Source organism: Rattus rattus, chromosome 2 (assembly GCF_011064425.1).
Source record: "Rattus rattus isolate New Zealand chromosome 2, Rrattus_CSIRO_v1, whole genome shotgun sequence".
Taxonomy (NCBI): domain Eukaryota; kingdom Metazoa; phylum Chordata; class Mammalia; order Rodentia; family Muridae; genus Rattus; species Rattus rattus.
Genome location: NC_046155.1, coordinates 39,357,405 through 39,382,155, shown reverse-complemented (window position 1 = coordinate 39,382,155; position 24,751 = coordinate 39,357,405). Strand labels below are relative to the sequence as shown.

Here is a 24,751-nt window from a genome sequence, read left to right as displayed (position 1 = left end):
TCAGGTGTGGGGCTCCTAAGACAGGTTTTAGCTTGTCTGGGGCCTGTTGGGATGTGGTCGGCAGAAACGGCACTCCCACAAAATGAACCAAATGCTGGAAATTCCAGACTTCTTAGCAATTGAACATAAAACAGGAAAAAAAAACAAACCCCAAAAAAACCCAAAACCCAAAACCCTTCTAAGGCTAGGATAGTCATTTTTTAAGGGAAATAGTTACTTGATTTAAAAACATTGTTGATTATTTTGAAATAGTCATTTTAAATAATAATATATATGGGTGCAGAGAAAGTCATGTCTCTGCTCTGTCATCCCCTCTTGATCCCCCGAGACAGGTCCTCCCCCTTTATGCTTTTAAAATTTAAAATAAATTTATTTTTATACAATATATTCCCATCATGGTTTCCCTTCTTTTTCCCCAGACTCCCCACCTCTCTATCCTCTAACTACATTCTCTCTCTCTCTCTCTCTCTCTCTTTCTCTCTCTCTCTCTCTCTCATAAGAAAACAAACAGGAAAATAAAAAGGCAAACACGGATAAAAGAAAATGAACAAGCAAACAGCAGAAGAAGCTAAGAATGAGTTGGAGAAATGCGTATATACACACATATGATCATAAAACCCTCAAAATTAGAAACCATAACATACAAGCAAAGACCAGTAAGGTTTAAAAAAAACAAAAAACCAAACAAACAAAAAAAAGTTTCCCAAAATACCCTTGAGTTCATTTTGAGTTGGCCATCTCCTGCTGGCCACAGGGTCTGCCTTTAAGTGTGATTTGTATACCCAGTGACTCCCTTGGAGAAATGATGTTTTTCTTTGTGATCAGTTGTTAGTCGGAGAGGGATGGGGGCTTGCATCTTGCCCATCTCAGCAGCGGGGCCCAGTCTAGTTTGGACCTGTGCAGGCCCTGTGTATCAACCCTGTTCTATCTGGTAGACATTATTTCCTTGATATCATCCACCTGCCTTGGTCTCTTGCTATCTGTCTACCTCCTCTTCCACACAGTTCCCTGAGCCCTGAGAGACAGGGTCTCTTACTGAACCTGGAGCTCACCTGTATTAGTTAGCTGGCTGCCCTTAGACCTTAGTAATCCTCCTGTCTCTCCCACTACCTGAGCTTTGGGACGACAGGGTGTACTGACACTCATCTTTTACATGGGTTTGGGAGACCTGAGTTCAGGTCCTCATGTTAACTCTTACCCACTGGATAATATTCCCAGCTTGAGATAACATCTTTCACAACTGGATATTTTAACTTGAATCATTCTTTGCTTACTTATTTGGGGCACCTACTATCATGTGCCACGCCTTAGAGGTCAGGGAAGCTCGGAGAAGTGTGATTTAAGTCGAGACTGAAAAGGTGAGAAGAGTCGAGGTCAGGCAGAGTCAAAAATACTGAGGTGGAAAAAAACTTGGGGAGGAAGCTAGAGCTTAGCGGAGAGGTAGCCTGACTGGGGGTGGGAGGTGGGGGGAGGAGAGGGTGGGAGATGGGTGGTGGGTGGGGATGTTGGGGGTGGGGAGGCTTGCTAAAGTGTTTCAGGGTTATCCTAAAGGGACCTGATCTTTATATTATCACATTTGGTCATAAATGAGTGGCTTTGGTCGACATTATTCTCCTGGTTTTCCAGCTAGTCTGCTTGGAGATAGAATTTGCCAGTCTAGAGCCATTACCAACCTCAAATGAAGGGATACTTAGATAGGACCATTAAAAAGCGAGTTTGAGGCCAGCCTGGGATACCATTCTCCAAAAAACATCAAAGAAACAAAAACAAACAAACAAACCAAAAAAGCAAAGTTCTGCATTGTTGTTTAGGAAAAGTAGACTGTGTGTGTATAGCAGAACACCAGGTCAGTCTGTGTTTTTACTTCTACACTAAGTGACTCAGAATGAGTTTCCTATTGCTTATTGTCAGGAAGGGCTGTGTCAGGCGGCTCCACTGCCTGGAGCACAGCTCCTGTTTCGTGAGAGTCAGATGGGAGAGCCTGACAGAAAGGGTAGGAGGTCAGGATCTCTGAACTGGTTTCCGGTCTTCTAATTCCCGGGGGAGTTTTGTCTGGTGAAGCCAGAATATGTTCAAGCCAGAAGGGACCTTAAGGACTAACTCAACAACTCATATTGTGAAGTCAGGGTGCCAGTGAGGTAGTAGGCCACCGCAGGGACCCCGCACCAGCAGCCCTATGAAGGCTAGTGTTTTTTGATTTTGTTTGGATTGTATGGGAACTTGGCTGTGGAAAACTGAGGCTCGTTTTCCTTAGTCTTGTATCCTGATTTGGTTCTTGAAAGGACCAGCGTTGGAGTTACCTGTGGATCGCAACATCTTCCATTAGCTCCCAGAGCTACAGGGTTTCCCAAGAGGAAACAAGAGCCCTTGTTTGGGCACTGGGGATCTGGGGGTGTATCATTCTTCCCCTGGCTTCCTGTTTAGGAAGACCTTTTAATGTCATGCAGTCACGGACGAGCTCTGGGGTGATGACGGTAACATTTTGGTTACCTGACTGAAAACCGCTCCAATAGCAAACGGTTACTCCGAGGCCAGAGTGCGGTTCATCACGCCAGCTTCCATGTTTCCTTGAAAAGCCGTTGTAGGTCTGTGTGAGGGCACATCGACTCTGTCTACAGGGAATCCTTTGCAGACAGATGGATTTGAGGACCTGCGACATTTACTAACTGACCACCGTAGGCATCTGTGGTCTGCAAATTTGGAATGACTGGTCTGGAAGCATAGCTTGTAGAAAACCAGCTACCTGTAGGGAAGGACCCTAACCATGGCCAATTTCCTGGTGCAAACCCACACAGTACCATATTTAAAACATTGTTTTTATTGATTTTTTTAAAAAAAATTATAACAATAACTCAAGATCATTGTAAAGAAACGAACACATTACTGAAATGTGTAGCTGTGAGCGATTCCAGTTTGGTCGGTGCTTATAATTTATAACATATGCAATGATTTTACAGAAGTAGAAGTCACTGTACACAACGTTATCTAAATGTGTACATTTAAAATATGTTGGTGACTTATTTTGAGGTCAGAACACTAAGCGAGGCTCAAGGTTTGAGTCTGCAGTGGATAGCTGGATGTCTAGTAATGTACTAGTTGGGTGACCCCGTGTAGGTCATTGAGCTTCCTATAAGCCTCAGTGTCTGGTGTCCATTTCTTACAGAGTTGTTGTAAGGGGACAACGGGGTCACATACAGGAAAGACTCAGTACATGGTAACAGGTTGTGTAGACATGAAGGATTGCTGCTAGTTAAATTATAATTTTAATACTCCGTCTTAATTAGGGTTTCCATGGCTGTGAAGAGACACCAGAGCTGAGGCAACTCTTACTATAAAAGAAACATTTAATTGGGGCTGGCTTACAGCTTCAGAAGTTCGGTCTATAATCATCATGGCAGGAAGCATGGTAGCGTGGAGGCAGACACGGTGCTGGAGGAGCTAAGAGTTTTACATTTTGAGCTGGAGGTAGCAAAAGAGAACTGTCTTCTGCAAGGAGGTTCTCTCTTCCACACTGGACAGAGCTTGGGTACCAGGAGACCTCAAAGCCTGCCTACCCAGTGACACTTTGCCTCCAACAAGGCCACGCCTCCTCCAACAAAGCCGCGCCCCCTCCAACAAGGCCACGCCCCTCCAACAAGGTCACGCCTCCTAACAGTGCCACTTCCCATGGACCAAGCATATTCAAACCATCACACACACTTTCTTGCACACTATTCTCCCTGCTCTTTCTTTTTTTTCATCCTTCCAAGGTCTTGCTATATATCCGAGGTTGTCCTCAAACAAACAATGTAGCTCAGGCTAGCTCGAGTTTTCTCCTACTTAAGTTTCCCCAGACCTGGGATTCCAGGTGTGCAGTACCATGCCTGGCTCTGCTTCTCCATGCTTTGCTCTTTATTAGTATTTAACCCGGTGGTATCTACTCGTTGCTTTTCCTGGAGACAAATAGTAACCGCTGTGCTCTCCCCTCTGTTGCCAGGTCACTCCCGGGAGCAAGGCTGCTATAGCTAACTTATGCATAGGAGATTTGATCACAGCCATTGATGGGGAAGATACCAGCAGTATGACACACTTGGAAGCTCAGAACAAAATCAAGGGCTGCGTAGACAACATGACGCTCACAGTATCCAGGTGAGGCTGTGGAGATATTAGTTAATTCCTAACAGACTGGAAGCTCCCTTCTCCTTCCCGTCCCCCTCTCCCCTCCCCCTCCCCTCTCTCCTCCTCCTCCCCTCCCCCCCATCTCAGAAGCCCCTGCCCTTCCCCCGTTCTTTGCTATTCCTGAGGAAAGCACACCAGGTCTGTGGCTTTGAATTTTGAGGTTGATTGTTTCTTCTCTCCTGTCCACAGGACTTCTTATCTCTTGCCGGCTTATTATGCGTCGGCCTCTTTCTATTAAGTGACCACACTTTGACTTGATCTAACACAACTAACGAAAATCTCGAGGAGGTAGAATGAGTTAGATGCTCTTAAGCCATAATGAGATGCGAATGTCTTCCTCTGAGTATCCTCAGGATGGGGTTCCTTCCAAGGACCCAAGGAGTAGGGGGTGTTGTGTTGTGAGAGGACAGTCGCTGTTAGAGTAAGTGCCGAGTGTGAGTTCAGGTGCACCACCGGAAAGGAACACAGGCACTGAGCAGACAGCTCAGGAAAGCACTTGGAAGCCGTAATCAGGGTAGAATTTCCATTCTCTTTCATTCGGTCTTGGAAGGTGCCCTAAGAAACCAAGATGTCAGGAGCGATTGGTTCAGCTTCGAGTGGCTTCCTAGTTCCTGTTGGATCAAGTTCAGGTTCTGTTTGCTGGGCGAACCTGCTTTATTTAATGGCTCACCAACCTTCGCTTTTATAGCTCCTCGTCATGTTCTCCTCTGTCGAGTACATTTTGTGACTTTTTTCTTTTAATTCCTCCTCCTTTTACTCTAGGATTGTTAGACAGACCAAGACTGGATGGAAAAATATGAGAATATTTTGTTCCCTTTGGAGCCCTAATAACTCTGGGAGGCAGACCATTTTATTGTGCTTCAGAAGCACATTGGGCCTTTGCTCTCATCTCTTGTTCTACCTTGCTCTGCCCACAATCTTTTCCTCAAACTCATTTTCAAGTCATTCATGCATTTATTCATAGGTTCATTGATTTTTTTTTAATTCGCTTGCCAACAAATTGTACAGGTGTGTCCTATAATTGTCTATCACCGGTTACTGTGGCAAATGCAGAGTAAAGTATAAATATTCTCTACCTTGAAGAGAAAAAAAAAAAACCCATGCTAATAAAATCTGAAACTGGACTAAGACCATTGCTGTGTGATTGGCAGGAGGGAAGTCTTTTGCAATACTGAAAAAGGATGATTGATTTGTAAATACGTTGGTGATATGGTCTAGGCTAGGTGTTTAAGTTAGGGCCTGGTTTTTCCTCCCAGCCCCATGATCCCAGAAATAAGATTTACACTCAAAATATATTTACAAATACCTTGGCCATATAACTAAGCTCTTTTCTGATTAGATATAACTTAAAATATTCCATGGATTCTAGCCAACATTCTGCCACATGGCTGGTTACCTGTGCTCAGATACAATGGATTCAGTTGTCACTTCTTCCCAGAGAATCTTCCTACCTCCTTCTCTCTCAGAATTCTTTCTCCTCCTGATGTCTCATTTTCTATATTTCCTGACGAAGCCATAGGCCATAGGCTTTTTAATTGACAGGCCATGCATCCATGCAACACACAGGATGTTCTCTCTACAGCTAGCAACACTGAGCCGGGATAGGGTTGAAGTCTATCCCACCTTGAATTGAGGTAGCATCATGAGGGAGGCGTAGCAAGTCAGAAGAGCCTTGTGGCTACGTCAGTGTCCCAGACTGTAATGAAGGAGGCTGGGACTAGATCAGAAGGCAGGCCAGCTTGGAAAAAATCCCTTCAGGCTGTGTGTAGGAGCCATCCAACATGGTGTCATCTAATTATAAGTAGGGGGTGGGTCCGATGGCAGGGTACAAGTTCAGAGGACAGAAGAAGTTAAAGCAAAGGGATTTTTTTTTCTCATTTGCTTTTAGCACATAAAGTTGTTTCTTGGTGTTCATTGGGGGTTGGAACCCAGAATAGTTGCAGATATCAAAATCTGCTACTACCCAAGTCCCTCTGTCCAAAGCAGCGTAGTACTCACACATGCTCTATGCGTATATCTTCCTGCAGTCTTTGACATCATCTCTAGATTACCTGTAATCTCTAAAGCAATGCAAACGCTACACACACGATTGCTATACCATAAGACAAGGGGAAAAGTCTGCACGTGTTCAGCACCGAGGCAGAGCTTGTCTGAAGCTGACCGAATGCAGAACCTGTAGCTACAGAGGCTGATTCTTGGTCTAACATGAGCGAGACAGCAGCTTTAGGCTAGGCGTACGTAGCTCAGTGTCGGAGCCCTGGCTTGACGGATGTGAGATGCTGAGTTGGGTCACCAGCACTGCAAAGCAGAATGAAATGGAACAACCGAGGGGAACAACAGCTTTGTTCATCTGCCGCAGGTCTGAGCAGAAGATTTGGTCTCCTCTAGTGACTGAGGAGGGGAAACGTCACCCCTACAAGATGAATTTAGCGTCGGAACCCCAAGTAAGTACTTGCTTATCTTTGCCAGTCCTCTGCCGGCTGCTTTCCTGCTTGGGCATTGTTTAGCTAGCCTCTGTTTTTCCTGCGCTGGAGGTCTGGGGATAAAGTGGTCGGGAGAGGCCTTCACTGTCATTGCTGGGATCTGGCGTAAGTTCAGTTCTTCCCGTAAGGGAAACTGCCAGAGGAAAGGGCTGGAAACCCCCAGGGCAGGGACATGGCCTGCTATGGAGTAAGGATAAGGAGTAGGAGGGCAGGCAAGGGGAGAAGGGACAGAGGCCTTCCTGCAAATAGGATTGGTAGACTCTACTGAAACCCGAGAGCTAACTCAGGTTAAGAGATGAGGTACAGGGGCTGGGGATTTAGCTCAGTGGTAGAGCGCTTACCTAGGAAGCGCAAGGCCCTGGGTTCGGTCCCCAGCTTCGAAAAAAAGAACCAAAAAAAAAAAAAAAAAAAAAAAAGAGATGAGGTACAGAAGAGTCACCCGAGAGGTGAGGATGCCTTTAGGCCTGAAGCAGCGTCAGAAAGAACCATCCCTATGTACTTACTAGTACACCCTTCTTCCCCTGTGAGTCCTGAAGTGGAAATCTGTTTTCCTTATGGTGAAATCTGAGGAAAGACATTAAAATTCGTTAAATGAAGTGGCAGCTGATCTTGGAAAAATATAGGAAGGGATCACCGCGTTGTTTGCTGGTCGAGTAGAATTTTCTACAACAGTAGATAGTCCTGAGAGTCCATATTTAAAAATGAATCTCTTGGTAGACAGCTGATAGGTGTTTTTATTTCTCCCTTACTTGTGTCTTCTGAGATATCTATACTGTGTGGGTATATTTTGAAATAAATACAGAAATATTTAGAACACATTGGTAAAAATGCCCATGTTTCTCACCACAAACTATGCTCTCTGTTGGAGAAATGAATGAATTATTAACAGTTAGTGTGGCTGAGGAAGTGGCTTATGGGTAAAGTACATTCACATAAGCACAAGGACCCGCGTTTGGATTTCCAGCAGCCACGGGTCAAAGCTGGGCATAACTGTTCCCATCCAAAACACCATCAATGCGAGCTGGCTTGCCAGTTCAGCCAGAAGGCTGAGTTTTGGGTTCACTGGAAGACACTGTGTTTAAAAACGTGGAGAAGTGATTAAGGGAGATATCACAAATCAGCCTCCAGCCTCTATACACAAGTGCACACACTCACAAGTGCACACACACATACACACAAGTGCACACACTCACAAGTTCGCACACACACACACACACACAGACACACACACAGACACAGACACAGACACACTCACATGCAAAACAACAACAAATACATGAATAAGTGGATAATTTTTTTGCAGTTTTCAAAATGGGGTTGTGACGATTATATATTTAACCTCAGTTGAAGATTTGAAAATTGAACCTTTAAGTTTAAGATGCTATTGGTTTTTCAAAATAGAAATAGTACTGAAAACATGACATGTAGTTATGTATAACATAGAAATGATAAGAAATTTAATCCATGTGGTTCCTTAGTTGTGTAAAAATTGAATGGATAATTATGTCTTAATTTCTTAAAGAGGTCTCATTCAAATTTCAGAAATGTAGTTATAATTTTTTCTATTTGCAATAACCATCACATGTTAAGTTTCCAAATATTTTTATAACATGGGAAATGGTTTTGGCTTTACTTGGTCCACAATCGTCACTTTTCATTGGAGGCAACCATCTATGTCTTGGTTATAATTTTTTTCTTCAGTGTTGATATTTTGAAGGTCATTTTCAGATTAAAAAATAATTATTCAGACTACTTTAAAGGCTAGCTTGAGTGTATTTTTCTCTTCATTCATTCTTTGTTCATGCAAAAATCTTCCCACCTCCCCTTTTCCCAGATCTTCTATTTCTGAGACTTTTGAGCTCGAGGACAAATAGTGAGAACAGAGTTCACGGATATTGTAAAGACCTGCTAGTTCACATAAAGCTAACCAACACCCCAGCTTATCTGAGGTCAACATAGTAACATACCTAGTTTGTATTTCCTCATTATTGAGTTTCCTTGGCGACCAGTAAATACAAAGCCCAAACAATTACATCATCCCTTCCAAAAGGCAAGCCCTAAATCCGCCTGCCTTTTGGAAAGACTAGAATCCACATGGGGGTAGAAGTATTTCTTTTACGTACAAACCAGACGCATTCTTGAAAGATGCTTTATAAAGCAAGAATGGAGAAATTATATATATATAAAAAAAGCCACCCCAAAGGGAAAAAAAAAAAACCACCACTATTCCCATGAAAGAAAACCAGGATGGGGGTGGGGTGGGGTGGGGAGGGTTGAGGAATTGGCTTCTGCTGCCAGACCTGCCTGAGGACCTGAGTGTGATCCCACAAGATGGAAGGTGAGAATGGATTCTCCTAAACTGTCTGCTAAGCTATAATGTGGGCAACAAATAAATACATACATAATAAAAATGTATGACATGGCTCCCCATGGACTTCTGACTGGAACTATTTTTGTTTCTATGGGAAGAGAAGATGAGACTCGGTCCTGTGCTTGGTGACATTGGCCACCCCAATGTCCTTCTGAAGAAGCGCAGAGAAGTGGGCTCAGAGAGGCATAACTTGCCCATAGCCAAACAGAAAGTGTCAGGGAAAATTGGAGGCAAGACTTCAGAATAAGGTTCTTGCACTGCTCCCAGAATTGCTGGGCAGACAGAAGAAGGGTGCATGCTGGGTGCTGTCCTGTGTCTGCCCATGCTGCCTGAGTGATGGGGGTGAGAGCCCCTGGCCTCTAATTAAATTGGTTGCTGTCTTTCACAGCCAGCATTCAATGGTTTTCCGATTTCTTCGAATCAGTGCACATAAAATTACCTAACCATTCCTTACGACCATTCTTTTCTTTACCATCTTCTTTCGTGATTGTTTGTAGCCAGGCTTAGTGGCAGAAACAGGTGGATCTGTGTGAATTGGTACATAGCCTGGTCTACATAGTGAGTTCCAGGACAGCCAGGACAGGACCCTGTCTCAAAACAAAACAAACAAAAACAAAAACAAGAAGGTATAGAAGCTTCTTTTTTGAGTATTTGTGCAGACATGGACAGAGAGAGTGAACTAAACCTCACTGACCCTGACTTGAAAAAAAAATTACCGGAATAATAAAAGATAAATCTTAATCACAAAGATGTGTTTAGCTGCCTTTTGCTTTAAATTAGTTTTGTAATTAATTAAACAATTCTCATTCATAATGCTTTCCAATTAAACACTCAAGTTTCCTTTTTTAAAAGAGGAGAAAAAGAACAATAGAACTGGAATTCTTTTTTTGGTCATTTAGGCGTTAAAGAAAGAAACCAGGGTTTAAAAGAATTTTCGTGGGAACTCACGAAAAGCGGGCTACACACCGCTTTTGGCACTGGAAGCTGGAATTGATTTTGAGCATTGGAGCAGGGAGAACCTTGCTAACAGTCATCAGATAACCTGTGATAATTTTTTAAAAGGAATATTAGTTTAAAAAGTATAACAAGGCTGTGTGGCACATGTCTTTAAGCCCAGCCCTCAGGAGGCACTGAGTTCGGTCCCAGCCTGGTCTAGAGTAAGTTTCAGAACAGCTGGACTACAGACAGAAACCCTGTCTCAATCAATCAATCATCAATCAATCAATCAATCAATCATCAATCATTCAATCAAAATGGTGCTTTGGTTTTGGTATGTCTACACAGATGCCTAGAGAGGTTGTAGTTAGAATTGTTCACCAGATTTCGGGCAGTGGACCGAAACTCAAAGCCCTTCGTCCACAGGTCCTGCTTTGGACCCCGCATCCAGAACCTTCTATCTTGTGTTTTACGACAGGAAGTGATAGGCCCTCAGCACCTCAGCAGTCGTTTGCAAGCACCGAGACAAGTAGTCAGCAGCTGCTCCTCCTCTTAGCCTCTCTTCTTGCTGATCTAACCTGCTCGGGTCTGGGGAGTTTACCTTTTGACATCGAGGGCTGTGTGGTTGTCTAAGCTACCCCTCTACTTTTTCCTAATGTCTCTGGAATGTGTCCTGAAAGGATGCTTCAGCTCTGACTTGGGTCCTGGTAGCCAGGGCACACATGTTATCCTCCCCAGTATCGGCTTTTCTGGGTCTCAGGGAAGAGGCAGAGACGGAACTGATGGAGAGGGCGTGGGATTGCAGTTGTGCGTGTTTGGGTGCCTTACCACTTATTGATCAACGTCTCCTTGCATTTGTCTGAGCCCCTCTGCCCGAAGCGGAAGTTTAGATTTGAACCAGGGCTGCTGGAGCTTAGCTGGGGTTTCTCCCTGGCTTTTAGCCTGCCCTGTACAAGATCAGGGGTACAGGGTGCACGGCTCCTTGATTTCTCTTCTCTGCTCCCTGCCTTCAGGAAGTCCTGCACATTGGAAGTGCCCACAACCGTAGTGCCATGCCGTTTACCGCCTCACCTGCTCCTGGCACCCGGGTCATCACAAACCAGTACAACAGCCCAACCGGCCTCTACTCATCTGAAAACATCTCTAACTTCAACAATGCAGTGGAGTCAAAGACCTCAGCCAGTGGGGAGGAGGCGAACAGCAGGCCGTAAGTAGACCCCCGAAGTCTCCAGGGTGGTCCCAGGAGAGGCCCTTTCCAGTAGTTTCTTCTAGCAAGTTGAACTACTAAGCCTGAGGGGGAACCTTTGACACTCAACTTCTTTACACGTGAAAAGGGCTTCTTCCCCTCCTCTTTGTAGAGTTGTAGTGAAAATAAGAAAATGTGTTGCTGACGCAGTGGCTTAAAGGTTGAAGTGCGTGCTGTTGAGCTTAGGACCAGAATTCTGTCCTTAGAACCTGCATACATGGTGGGTGGGCTTGGTGGCTTGTCTGTAGTTCCAGTAAGTACTTCAGAGGTACAGACGGGGGATCTGGAACAAGCAGGTTGGCCAGACTCCCACAGGTGAGCTCTGGCTTCGGTGAATAAGGTAAGGGGCAATGGAAGAAGCCTTTTGATGTCCCCCTCTGGCCTCCACATGTGTGCGAGCATCTGTGCACCCGTGCTGTGTACCTTTGTATACCCACGCCCACGAGAGAGAAAAGAAAGGCCCGGCACCATGTTGGACACAAACAGATCTTGTAACGATGGAGAATCGTTCTTGCCCTAAGTGCTGTGGTCATCCTCAGCTTCTGGTCATGGTCTTTCACAGGACTGCCATGCATGTCCAGAGGGAGCCCTCGCTGTGGAGTATTGGGGGGGGACTACTCCACGTTTCCCACTGGACCTGAGCAGCACATGCAGTTGTGCAGTCCTGGTGAAGCAACGCTTGCTTCCTCACCAGTGCAGACTAGAAATGACAGAGATAAAAGCTTCGAGGGCCCACCCGTAGGAATGGTTTCTGGCCTGCGACAGAAGCTGGCTTAGCAAGAGAAGAGATGGGACCGGCAGGCAGAACCAGGCAGGCAAGTCCTCTCTCTGTCACATACGTGTGGGCTGTACCTGCCTTTCCCTCTCTATCTGGTCTCTTGCTTCTTCTAGCAGAGGGACCTCAATTTGCTCTTTTAGACACTCCAGCTGCCCATGGCAAGGAAACTGGGTATGACAGTGTTAAGCTAGGAGGGTGGGGAGAAGATTAGGACTTATAGGCCTGAGGTTCCGGTAAGGAACACAGGGTAGAGCTGCCAGTTCAAACAGAACTGAGCTGCCCTTGTGGAGCCCCAGGCTTATGTTCTGCCCACAGGGATGGTGGTTCCAACCCAAGAGTGTCTGCAGGCCTAGGATCCCCACCCTGTCGATTGCTTTCACCGAAACACATGCTGGGAATTTTTTTTTTTTTTAAATCCTGAAATTACCAACCGTTAAATGTTGGTGACTTTCAAATTTTGTTTGAAAAACGGAGTGCATTTCAAAATTATCCAACCTCTCGGGACCTCTACTCGCTCAGATTTCGTGTTGATTCCCAAAGCCCATTTTGCCATTCAGTTTCTTTCCTGTTCAATTTCTTTAATCTGTCCAAATTTTAGCTCATTTTAGGTGGGGTGGGGGGAGTGTAGGGTTACAGTCCCAGGTTCCTTAACTGTTTGGAGAGCTGTTGCAGGAACCCCACTGTGTTTGTGGTCTCCAGGGTCTGTGGGGAGAGAAATGGAGGGAGTGTGGCGGATGAAGACAGACAGATCAGACAGATACGGAGACTCTTGGCTATCTTCTGCACACGAGTCTTTGTCCCTGATACTGAGATGTCAGGATGGGACAGATCTGTATGTTCCTTAAGTCTAGTGAGCCTTTGGTTTCAGAAGATGCTGGAGAGCACTGGCTGGTACTACTGCCTCTTACGGGAAAACATGGTTCCTGTGAGGTCTTACCTGCTTGGTAGGTTGATACCCTTCTGGGTGGTTATGGGGATGCATGGGAAAGTACCATGCAGGGAATTCGCTAAGCATCAGACCCTGGAGGGAAGCTTGCAAGCAGCTCAGTGAGGAGTGATCTGAACACCGAGGGCCACCGTTCTCGTGTTTTCGCTGCTTATGGTGCTTGGAGAGGCTGGGAACGTGACCCTTCCTTTACTGTCCCAGAGTGGAATGTTCCATGATCTGGATTTAATAACCCAGGAAATGACACATCCTTAATTGAAAGAACTGCTATGCGCTGGGAGAAGTTTGTGCCTGGAAAGTATTTTTAGGGTGGCTGCCTTAGATATTTTTCCTTCCTTAATGTCTTCTTCTTCTCTCATGCTCCCTAATTGCTTCCCGCCCCCCATTGTCTACTCCTGGCACGCAGGCATGGTTTCTTTGGCTGCAGCAGCCTGGGGGCCTTCATCAAGTTTCCTTGCAGATTCCCTCAGCGAAGGGGGCCCATTATCTGCTTCAACCCAAGCTCCTGGAGCAGGGGCCTAAGAAGCAGTGGGACTCCCTGAAGCTGGAGGTGAAGCAGCTGCTGAGCCTGTTTCTTGACCAGGGATCTCTGCCTGGTGGCTCGTTTCTAGTAAATTCTCAGAAACGAGAGATAGATGATCCCGCCAACCCAGCAGCCACTCTCTAACCATCCCTGCTCAGCACAAGGCCAGGAGCTGGCTCTCCCCCACTGTTTAGTCTGAATTCGCTGAGGTTCCAGAACTGGCTCACTGCATACTTTGCCTCTGAGGTCATCACCCATTCCCTGGGGCTAACCCTGTTTTGTTTTGTTTTGTTTTTGTTTGGGGGCCCGGGGGTAGCAAGAGGGGTCTAAGCCCTTCAGATCATTCTGCTGTGTGTGTGGCTGTCTGTCTTGTAGGTGTCGGTACAGCAGCATCCCAGGCAGGTCAGAATGTCAGCAGTAGCATTACCATCTGGAAAGGCATCTGAGGGTCTCCTCAGCGGGCCTCAGTGCTCACAGTGGAAGGGGAGGCCCTCTGCTGCCCTTCCTGGCTAGATGACTTCAGCTCAGTAATCCTCTCTTGAGTACCTACTGGGTACCAGTCCAATGAAAGAAATATTGCTAGCACTGTCGCTCGCACCTCTTCAAAGGGACCTGTTAAAAATTTGGTGATAAACACAGACTAGATTTCATAATTTATACGATGTCTACTACTTTCTCCCAGCTTGTAGACGAGTCCTAGAAATCGGTTCTGCCTCCTGACAGCCGAGTGAGTTTAGGCAGACCTTGTAAATCCTCTGAAACCCAGTCTTCTGATCTTTAAGGTGGGCTCCTAGCCACTGACATTTCCACCAGCTTCTCAAGGGAATGCAGTACATTGTGGTGGAAGGTGCTGACGGGATGCTGGCTACTGCTGAGTTCATTGATGGGGAGAAGTCTGCCTCAGCCTTTCTGAGTGCCAGGGGCTCAGAGGGAAGAGTGGAAGCATACAAGCAGGTTCCAGAGAAGAGTCACCTTGGCCTACCGTGAACTTTTCCTCTCCCTTGCAGTCATTGCCTAAGTCCAGTCATCGGTACCCCTGGCCAGCATCTCTCCCGAGAGATGGCTCTTTACATAGCCTAAGTGGTTGAGCTCCCATAACCAGCATAAAAATCCCAGAGTATTAGGTCTCCCAAAGTCTGTGTAGTGGCTGGTTTTGTGTGTCAACTTGACACAAGCTGGAATTATAGAAAGGAGCCTCAGTTGTGGAAATGCCTTCATGAGACCCAGCTGTAAGGCATTTTCTCAACTAGTGGTCAAGGTGGGAGAACCCAGCCCATGGTGGGTGGTGCCGTCCCTGGGCTGGTGGTCTTGGGTTCTATAAGAGAGCAAGCTGAGCAAGCCAGGGGGAATCAAGCCAGTAAGAAACATCCCTCCATGGCCTCTGCATCAGCTCCTGCTTCCTGACCCATTTGAGTTCTAGTTCTGACTTCCTTTGGTGATGAACAGCAGTGTGGAAGTATAAGCTGAATAAACCCTTTCCTCCCCAACTTGCTTCTTGGTCATGATGTTTGTGCAGGAATAGAAACCTTGACCAAGACAGCATGTTCAGGGTATTTTTCCCAAACACTCAGGAGGCAGATTTCTAGGCAAATGCAGTGGAGACAAAGGATCCATTGCTATCTATTCAGAATGTAGCAGGGGAATTAATTGATTATGTTAGCCCAGTGTAGTTCGGAGTAGGATCAGAAGGCCTCCAGCAGGAAGGCTGCTTGTCTCTGGCTGATGTGCCTTCACCTTGGAGAACTGACTGGAGTCTGAGTGTTCTTTCTCTTTCTCCTGATATCAAGAGCTATTCCTTAATTCTTATCATTGGAGACTAAAGGGAACATCCAGACCAGGTATTCCCTTTAGAACTAAAGGTGTAAACTTTCCAGAATTATTCTTTAAAATTTATCTTTTATTTTATTTAATTATTGGGTAGCTAAGCTGTGGTATCTGAAAATGAGTTCTTCTTTTCTAGGACCTGATAAAACGTGAGGAATATTTTTCTGCTTCAGCTCACTCCCCTCTGTGTGTGTGTGTGTGTGTGTGTGTGTGTGTGTGTGTGTGTGTGTGTGTGTGTGTGTGTGAGACCAGGTCTCATTCCTTGGCTACCCTGGGACTTGCTAAACTTGCTATGTAGATCAGGCTGGCCTTGAACTCATGCAGATCCACCTGCCTTTATCTCAAGAGCTGGGATTAAAAGAGTGTGTCACTATACCCATCTCTCATCTTACTTTCTTTTGAGATTTATTTCTTCTATTCAGTGCATATGGATGTTTTGCCAACATACATGTCTGAGCACCATGCTGTGCCGTGCCTGAGGAGTCATGAAGAAGGTGTTGGGTCCCCTTGGTCCTGGAGTTACCAACAGTTGTTAGTGGTTGCTGGGAATTGAGCTCTGGTCCTCTGGAAGGAACAGTGAGTGTTCTAAACTGAGCCATCTCTCCAGCCCCTCAGTTTTGTTTTTTTTTTTTAATCACAGACAAGAACTGAAATCCGTGTATCACTTATAGCACTTATATTTGAGATAAGGGGTTTTAAAAACAAGTTAAGCCGTTTCTTCTATTCAATCCCAGCATTTGGGAGGCAGAGTTAGATGGATCTCTGTGCATTCAAAGCCAGTGTCAGGCTCGCTAGGTCTTTACAGTGAGACTCTGTCTCAAAAAAAAGCATTCGAGTCTGCACCAGGATTCCAATCCTGTTGCCTCACTCACCCCTGGCCACATTCACCACACCCACATCCCTCACTGTAAAGCTCCAGCCCACCAATCTCTCATCATTACAGTTTTGTTAGCTCAAGAATGTTTTATTAACAGAACCATAAACTATGTAACATTCCGGGGTTTCCTCAGCATAATTCCTTGGAAAACCATCCAGGCTTTTTCTTTTTCTTTCTTTTTTACATACCAATGGTTTGTTCCCTTTCTTTTAAACAAGTGTGGTCAAAACCACATGACATCAAATTTAGTATCATAACCACATATGCAAAGTTATCTAGCAGATCTGTTGAATTTGTTCAGCTTGAAAAACCAAAACTCTACACCCAGTGAACAGGTTTTATCTCTCCCCGAAGCCCCTGGAAGCCACCACTCTACTTCCTGTTGGTAAGCATCCTGATTATCTGCTCGCGTGAGTGGAGTCATGCAGTGTTTGTCTTTGTCGACTGACATACTCATATTCCTCTTAGCATACGGCCCCAAAGCTTCACCCAGGTCGTATGTGTCAGGATTTTTTTCTTTTTAAAGGCTGAGTAGTATTCCATTCTTTACCATGCTTTTCAAACATTCCATTTATCCACTGATAATGGATTTATGGTTTTCAGGCTTCTTTTATTCTTTTGAAGATGCCCCCTAAGGGTGAAAGCTATAGGTTTTCCCATACAGGTAGAGAAGGAGCCAAGGGTGGACACTCCAGTCATTCTTTTTCTGTATCATGTTGTGGATTGTAGCCAGTGTAAAGGCAAGAGAGGGGTCTGGAGCTAACTATGACATCCAGCAAGAATACATTATGACAAAAAAACCACACAGGATATAAGATGTACACAGAGTCAGACATTCTCTCTTCATGTTAGCATAAGCCGGTGAACACTGACATTAAAATATACCCTGTACAGTTACTTCTCAACAGACTGGACTTGCATCTTTCAGAGAGTGGGGAGAAGAGGAGGACGGGAGGAGAAGCCAACGGGCCTGTACGGTGCTATTGTTTGAGAGCTGGGGCTGATTCTAGTGCCTCACATCACTGCGTTGGGGGTGTATGACGAACAGAAGCACACTGTATGCCTCAAAATAATGAGATGAGAGAATTGTCAGTGTACTCACCATAAGTGAATGATCAAGCTTTTATAAAGGAGTCAAAATCACTTCTCAGGCACACATGGAATAGTCTGTTAAGCTAGACTCTAAGTGGGACTTACCAACAGCAAATGTCTTTGTAACTGGAATAAATTAAAACTAGAATTTAGTAGAAAGAAAACGAGAAAAATGACAAATACACAACACAACCGAATGGTGTAAAAATCACAGGGGAAATTCGGACATATTCTGATGAATGGAAACAGACAAACAACATTCCCAACATTTTAGCAGGATCGGGCCTGGGGTAGCATGCCCTGCACCCCAGCACTCTAAAGGCCGAGGCAGGAGGATTAGGAGTTAAAGGTCAACACTGGTTACATAGTGCGGTTTTTGTCTCCAAAACAAAAACTAAATAGTATACAGGAAAAGCAGAGCCGACACAGACTCTCAGAGAGGGAAGTGCCTTGGCCTAGCAGATCTGACTTTTAAGGAGATTCCTGAGTCACTAGTCGTTCTTGTGGTGTTCTGAGTCTGCCTGTCCCTGGAGGCTAAAAATGCCTACTTACATTTACTTTTTAACCTGGCTTCCCTTTTTATGTTTCAGTTTTAAGCATCTGAGTTAATCATGTGGGTGTGGGATAAACAAGGCAATATAGAAGATCACGATAGCTCTGAGAGGAATCTGGAAATCGTGGGGACCAGGTTCTTCCTGGTTTATTTTCATATGAACATTAGAATTCACTTCATGGACATGGTACTCTGTGGATCCTTCTTTCTTTCCGTGTGTGTGTGTGTGTGTGTGTGTGTGTGTGTGTGTGTGTGTGTGTGGGGGGGGAAATTTCTGTGGGCGGTGTGTGTGTGTGTGGTGTGTGTGTGTGTGTGTGTGTGTGTGTGTGTGTGTGTGGTGGGGTGGAGTGGGTGGGGTGGGGACAGAGTCTCACTCTGTAGTCCAGCTTGGCGTTGGAGCTTACCATGTGAGACAGGCTGGCCTTTGAACCGGTGGCAGTCTTCCTGCCTCAGACTTCCAAGTTCTAAGAATGGAGGAGACTGTACCCAGTTTTTTTCAACTGTTCTGCAGTTGAGGACTGACCACAGGCCTCTGGCATGCCAAGTAATTGCTCTGCCCCTGAACTACATCTCCAGTTCTCTTACTTTACTTTAGGGTCTCACTAGGCAGGATGCTCTTGACCCACTAGGAGAGGAGGCAACACTTGAACTTTCGATCCTCCTGTCTCTGCCTGCTGAGAACGGCTGGGATTCTATATTGCCCTGGGATTCTATTGCCCAGTGTCACCATATCCAAATAGGAAGTTAATCTGCTTCGTGAATACCTATAAACAGCACTGTGCCTTCAGAGTCTGTGTGCTCAGAAAGACATACATTTAATTTTTAAAAGATTTTCAGATTTTTTTAATATTTTTATTTATGCAATGTATATAAGTACACTGTAGCTGTCTTCAGACACCAGAAGAGGGTATCAGATCCTATTACAGATGGTTGTGAGCCACCATGTGGTTGCTGGGATTTGAACTCGGGACCTCTTGAAGAGCAGTCGGTGCTCTTAACCACTCAGCCATCTCTCCAGCCCTCAGATTTTTATTTTATGTATCGAAATGTTTTGTCTGCACATATGTTTGTGCATTACATGTGTGTCTGTCTGTGGAGCCCAGAAGAGGGGGCTGGGTCCTTTGAAACTGGAATTACAGAAGATTGTCAGCCACCATGTGGGTTCTGGCATCTAAACATGGGTCTTTTGGAAGAGTAGATCCAGCCCCTGCATTGTATTTTGTTTTATGTTTATGAGTACACTGTAGCTGTCTTCAGACACACCAGAAGAGGGCATCAGATCTCATTACAGATGGTTGTGAGCCACCATGTGGTTGCTGGGAATCAAACTTGAGACCTCTTGAAGAGCAGTCAGTGCTTTTAACCTCTGAGCCATCTCTCCAGCCCCCTATGTTTCATTTAAAATTTTTTTCCTTTATGTTTATTTTGTTCTGTTTTTGTCTGAGTTTATCTATTAGTTCTAGACTTTAAAAAATAGGTTCTGTGTAATTTTTGCTGTGTCAATCACGTCACGTAAGTAAGGGACTGTTGTGTGGTCTTCTCTGACCTATCTGTTATTTGGTTCCTTTCCCCCATAGTGCTCTGGCTACAGTTTACAGCACCTCGGACAGCAGGAGTGGCCAGAGGGTGAGACCATGGCATGCCACTTTGCCCTGTTAGACAATGCTATGGGCTCTGTAGATGCACTCAGCAAGCTAGGGAGGTTCTCACCAGTTCTATTTTTCTGACAGTTCAGTTATTTTTTTTTTTTTTGTCTTCGTTAGTTTGACACAGAGTCTTGCTATGTAGCCAAGGCTGCCCTGGAATTCACTGTGTATTCAAAAGATTTTTAGAATTGCCTATTTGATTACCTCCTTGACTGGTTTCTGACTAGTACACCTAGTACGTTCCACTTGTCTGTGACTTGTAATTCTTTTTATATATTGCTGAATTTTATTTGCTATGAAATTTACATCTTTATGAGGGACATCACCTGTTGTTTTCCTTCTTAATACGGTCATCTGATATCATATTAGTATAATATTTGCTTTTCTCCCAATCCCCTTTTCAGATATTGTGTCAATATCTTATAGCCTAATGTCTAAGTCTTAGAATTTTAGAGTCTGGTGTTGTTTTTTGAATTTAGGTTAACTGTGTTTTGGTTAGGGTAATGGATATTGAAAATACTTCATAAAATGCCCAGCATATAAAAAGATGTCATATTATTTGGAAATAATGGTAAAGTGGTCTTCCTTCCTTCCTTCCTTCCTTCCTTCCTTCCTTCCTTCCTCCCTTCCTTCCTTCCTTCCCTCCTTTCTCCCTTCCTTTCCCTCGGTTCCTCCACTCTGTCCCTTCCCCTTTGCTCTCTTTTCTTTTTCCCTCTCTTTATTTCTGTTCTTTTCTTTCTTTGTATTATTCCCAAGCCTGTTTGTTTGAAGAATGTATCATGACCTTGTGGTTTAGTTCTGTTATTTTTAGTGTTCCCTTGGTGGCTTCCAGACATAACATATAACAAGAGAAAAAAAATTTCCCCCCAAACATTCCATGGCTTGATCTTGATTTTAAAATAGTCCTAAGAGTAATAGGAAAAAGATTAAGAAAGAATAATGTAATATGCTTATTATGGGGAGGTTCCAAGCCCAGAACTCAAGTATCTAATTTTCTTTAAAGGATGGAATCGATTTGGTAGAAGACCCTGGTTTAAAACTATTCTCCCAGATGGCCATTTAACCTGCCCCACACTTTGCTACAAGGGAAGGGAGATGGACAGGGGTAGACAGAGACCGGCTGCTGTGGGCAGGCTAGGCAAGGGTGGCTGCTTCTATCCAGCCATCGCAAATCAAAGGTGGCAGGTGCAGCCAGCACCAGCCTTACTCAGTAGTAGCAGAGCCTGTCACCCTTTGTGGACCTTGCTTTCTTTGTTGTCAGAATGTTTGGAGTCCAAAGGAAACACACCTGGGGCTTTATCCCTGTGCTTGATTGAGCCTTTCAACTGGAGCCTGAGTATATAAGTGTTCCAGTAGAGGCTGTCCTGGCTTCCCTACAGCTTGTCTCAGAGGAGAAAAAGGGACAGCGAGGGAGAGATGAGCAGGGAAGGGGTAGTAACTTAGAGGAAGTTACTAACTTTTTCTCTTCAAAATGGACCATGAACTAATTGCACAATGGGAAATGGGTGGGAAAGGAGTGGATTCAGCGGCTGTAATTCCTTTGCTCTTGACTATGCTCTTCAGTGGTGAGAGCTCATACCTCAGCAATTTGTGTAATTTGTGTTCAGGCAGATCTATCTACACACGTTGATAATAACCATCGCTGGTAGTTCATCTTCTCTTTGCGATTGCTCCTCTGGGCACAGTGTGTCTGTCGGGCAGCTTCTGAACAAGTTGTGCAAGTGAGAGGAAAGAGCACATATGGGCTCAGAAGGGGGTCCCCCACAACCCTACGTTGCTTCAGGTTGAGCTCACAGGATCGTGGAGAGCAGAGCAAGGAGGAAATGGCATTGATGCTTACTTACCTGATGCTGAACTCTGAGTCTGGGCTATACACCGAGACAGACCTGGGCATTCACAGAGAGCAAGGCACATGCTTGTTTACCTTCTAGGGGGAGCTAGAAATACAAAAATAATTGCAAGTAGGGTATACAGAAGTAGAATGAGTTAGAGGGTAAAGAAGGACGGGTATGCATGGTACTGTCATAAGTCAGGGTCAGTAAATGCTCTCTAAGGAGTACACACCTTGTGTGAAGCAGGGTTCTCTGGCAGTACATGGGGGTAGCAGCACGGGCAGAAGGATCAGTAAGAGCTTTGCTTAGAATAAGGCTGGCTTGTTCAGTCATTGCTGGAGAGCTGTTCTGAGGAAAGGCCTTATCTTTATCTATTTATGTAATGACCGTTTATTCCAAAGGAGTTGAACTTGAATAAACTTGTGTTTTGTTTATAAAAACTGTAAATATTTGGTTCTAGTCAGGTAAGATTACATTGACCCACAGCATGAAACTGCTGATTCACTGGAAATATGCCTCTGACCTCTGCCAGGTTACACAGCTGGTGGGTCTTGCTGGAACACCATGGTGTGGCATAGTTGTGCAGGGGAGTTGGGAATTTGAGGAGTCTGGCTAAGGACAGTCTACCATTGAAGGGCTACCCCTCCCTTCTACCATTTCCTCGTGGTCAGGCAGCATAAGCTGTGGCTTAGTGGGGAAAAAAAAACCCCAGCCTCCGAGTAGTGCCTGCCTCAGCTCGTCCTGGGCATGCAGAGTAATGGAGGAAGAAGTGGGAGGCATGGTTTGGCTTGTGTGGCCCCCAGGGTCTGAACCTTTACATAGCAAAAGCCTGTGAACTTTTCCTTCTTGCCTCAATCCCTGTGAATGGGGCAGGTCAAGGCTGCTGCCTCCAGTTAGAGGCACAGAGGGCTGAGAGTTCCATTCTGAGTGGCGAGGAGCATCTGGAAGCAGGGGAAGCACTTTGACATGGGGGGAAAGAAAACATGAGGTTTTTGCTCGTTGCAAGGAATGCATGTTCCTCCCCCTGCAAGAGGGCTCAGCGGAGCTTTCGTGGTTAGGTTGCGGTTGACATTTTTCCTCTTCGAAATTTTCTCCTGACATAATGTTGATTATGTAATTTTAAAAGAGGGGAAGAATTCCCCATCTGTGAGGGTCAGCCAAAATGCAATTGAATTATTTGGGAAAATAGCCTCTTACTGTATTAAAGTGTCAGCCAGCTTTGCCTACCAGGATCCGCTGTAACATTGTCAGGGGAGTTGGAGACATGGGATAATCACTGTCCATTCTTTCAAGGAGTATGTGCTTGCTTGGAAGGGAGTAACTTTGGGACTAACTTTGGACCCTCGTCCTGATGGATTTCCAAATATTCTTCATAGCTCGGCTCAGCCTCATCCCTCCGGCGGCCTTATCATCGACAAGGAATCCGAAGTTTACAAGATGCTTCAGGAGAAGCAAGAGTTAAACGAGCCCCCCAAACAGTCCACATCCTTCCTGGTTCTGCAGGAGATCCTGGAGTCGGATGGGAAAGGTAAGGGTCCCCGTGGACAGAGTCCGTCTCTGCTGGAACACGGATGTGCACAGCCCACACTGGAGAGCACAGCTTGCTGTGGAAGGCTGGGTCTCCCTGTGCCGCCTAGAGCTTGCCATCCTCCCCAGAGTCTGAAGTTATAAGAGCACACACTACCACTTCAGGCTCGGCATTGACTTTTTTGAAAATGTGAAACATTTATTGGAAAGAGGAGGAGAGGGAGAGAGGGCTCAGATGCAGATGGGTTGTAGAATGCTTAAAGTAGGACCTGTGGAATATGCATAAAGCCCTGGGCTCCATTTCCAGCGCTTGTGGTGAGGGGTTACTGGGCTGGAGGTGGACGGCAGTGGAAGTAAGGGATGGGACAAGAATACCCCTCTGGATTATACTTTCTGACTCAGTCTTAAAGATATTTACTTTTATTTTACACATATGGTTGCTTTCCCTGTTTACTATATATATGTACCCAGTACCTGCAGAGGCCAGGAGACAGCTGTAGTTAAGAGTGATTATTAGTCACCATGTGGGAGCTGGGAACTGAACCCCGGTCCTCTGCAAGAGCAACAATCACTTTAACTATGGGGCCATCTCCCCAGCCCTAGTTGCTTAGTCTTTTTCAAATGTTTTAATTTTTACAAACAGATTTGTTCTATTTTTACTTATGTATGTTTATGTACCTGTAGGTGATTCTGGAGGGAAGGAGGGGGGGTTAGATCTCTGGGAGCTGGGGTTACAGGCAGTTGTGAGTCACCACATGGGTGCTGGGGACTCAACTCAGTCCTCTGCAAGGGTAGTCAGTGCTCTTAAGCATGGAGCCATCTCTCCAGCCTGTATTTTCTATTGCTGTAGAGCCATTATAAAAAGCGATCTTTTCTTTTTGAGGCAGGGTGTCTCTTTGTGTAGCCTTGGCTGTTTTGGAACTCACTCTGTAGACCAGGCTGGCCTCAGACTTACAGAGATCCACCTGCCTCTGCTTCCCGAGGGCTGGGATTAAAGATGTGCTCCACCACAGCCCAACGAGTGATAGATTTTATAATGACATTTCATTCAAATATATCATATACTATGGACCATATTCGTTCCTTATTATCTCTCCTGCCCTCACATACACTCGTCATTCATGTGTACCATAGTTTCTTTACCCATTTATCTGTTAACGGACATCTGGGTTGACTCTCTAAGTTGACCATTGATCGGGGAGTGTTACAATACATATAGGTGACCAAATATCGGCTATGCTGACCTTCCTTAGGGTATATTTCCACCAGTAGTATAGCTAGATCATATGTTCTATTTTTTAATTTCTTTTGTGGAACCTTCATACTGATTTCCACAGCAGCTGCCTCACTTTACATTCCCACCAGCAGTGCGTGTAAGGGTGTTTTGTATGCCCTTGCAAGCCTTTGTTCCTGCTTGTTTTTATACAAACAACCATTCTGAGAGAGATGGGATTCGACCTCATTGTGTTTTTTTTTTTTTTTTTTTTTTTTTTTTTTTCCCGAGCTGGGGACCAACCCAGGGCCTTGCGCTTGCTAGGCAAGTGCTCTACCACTGAGCTAAATCCCCAACCCCCTCATTGTGGTTTTAATTTTCATTTCCCCGATGATCAAGGATGCTCAGTACTGTTCCATGTCCTATTGGCAACCTGTCATTTGGCTCATGCAGTCATTGGATGGTGGTGGCTTTGTTTTTGGTGTTTAATATTTTGAGTTTATTGAATATTTTAGATAGCAATCCCTTGTGGCATGTAGGAGGTATTTAAAGAGTTTTGTGTCTGGCCAGCTGTTTCCAGCCATGCATATATTAGGGAGCTGAGGGTGTAGTCAGTGTGACCTTGTGAGAGCTGTTCTAATAACACACCCTGCTCCCAAGGTGACAGGTAAGGAAGAACACGTGGAGGACACAGAAAGGAAAATGGATCTATAAGTCACTGAAGCTGGGAAACTTCCTTTCCAGTA

General features: G+C 45.1%; 1 protein-coding gene across 1 annotated transcript in view; it reads left to right on the top strand.

The window, feature by feature from the left end:
• The window catches only part of Pdlim1 (PDZ and LIM domain 1), a 46,507-nt gene that overhangs the window by 16,897 nt on the left and 4,859 nt on the right, over positions 1-24,751 (top strand). Inside the window, exons 2-5 of the mRNA XM_032891898.1 lie at positions 3,977-4,128; positions 6,518-6,602; positions 10,962-11,155; positions 22,642-22,793. Coding sequence (XP_032747789.1) covers positions 3,977-4,128; positions 6,518-6,602; positions 10,962-11,155; positions 22,642-22,793 — 583 coding nt within the window. The remainder of the gene's footprint in view (positions 1-3,976; positions 4,129-6,517; positions 6,603-10,961; positions 11,156-22,641; positions 22,794-24,751) is intronic.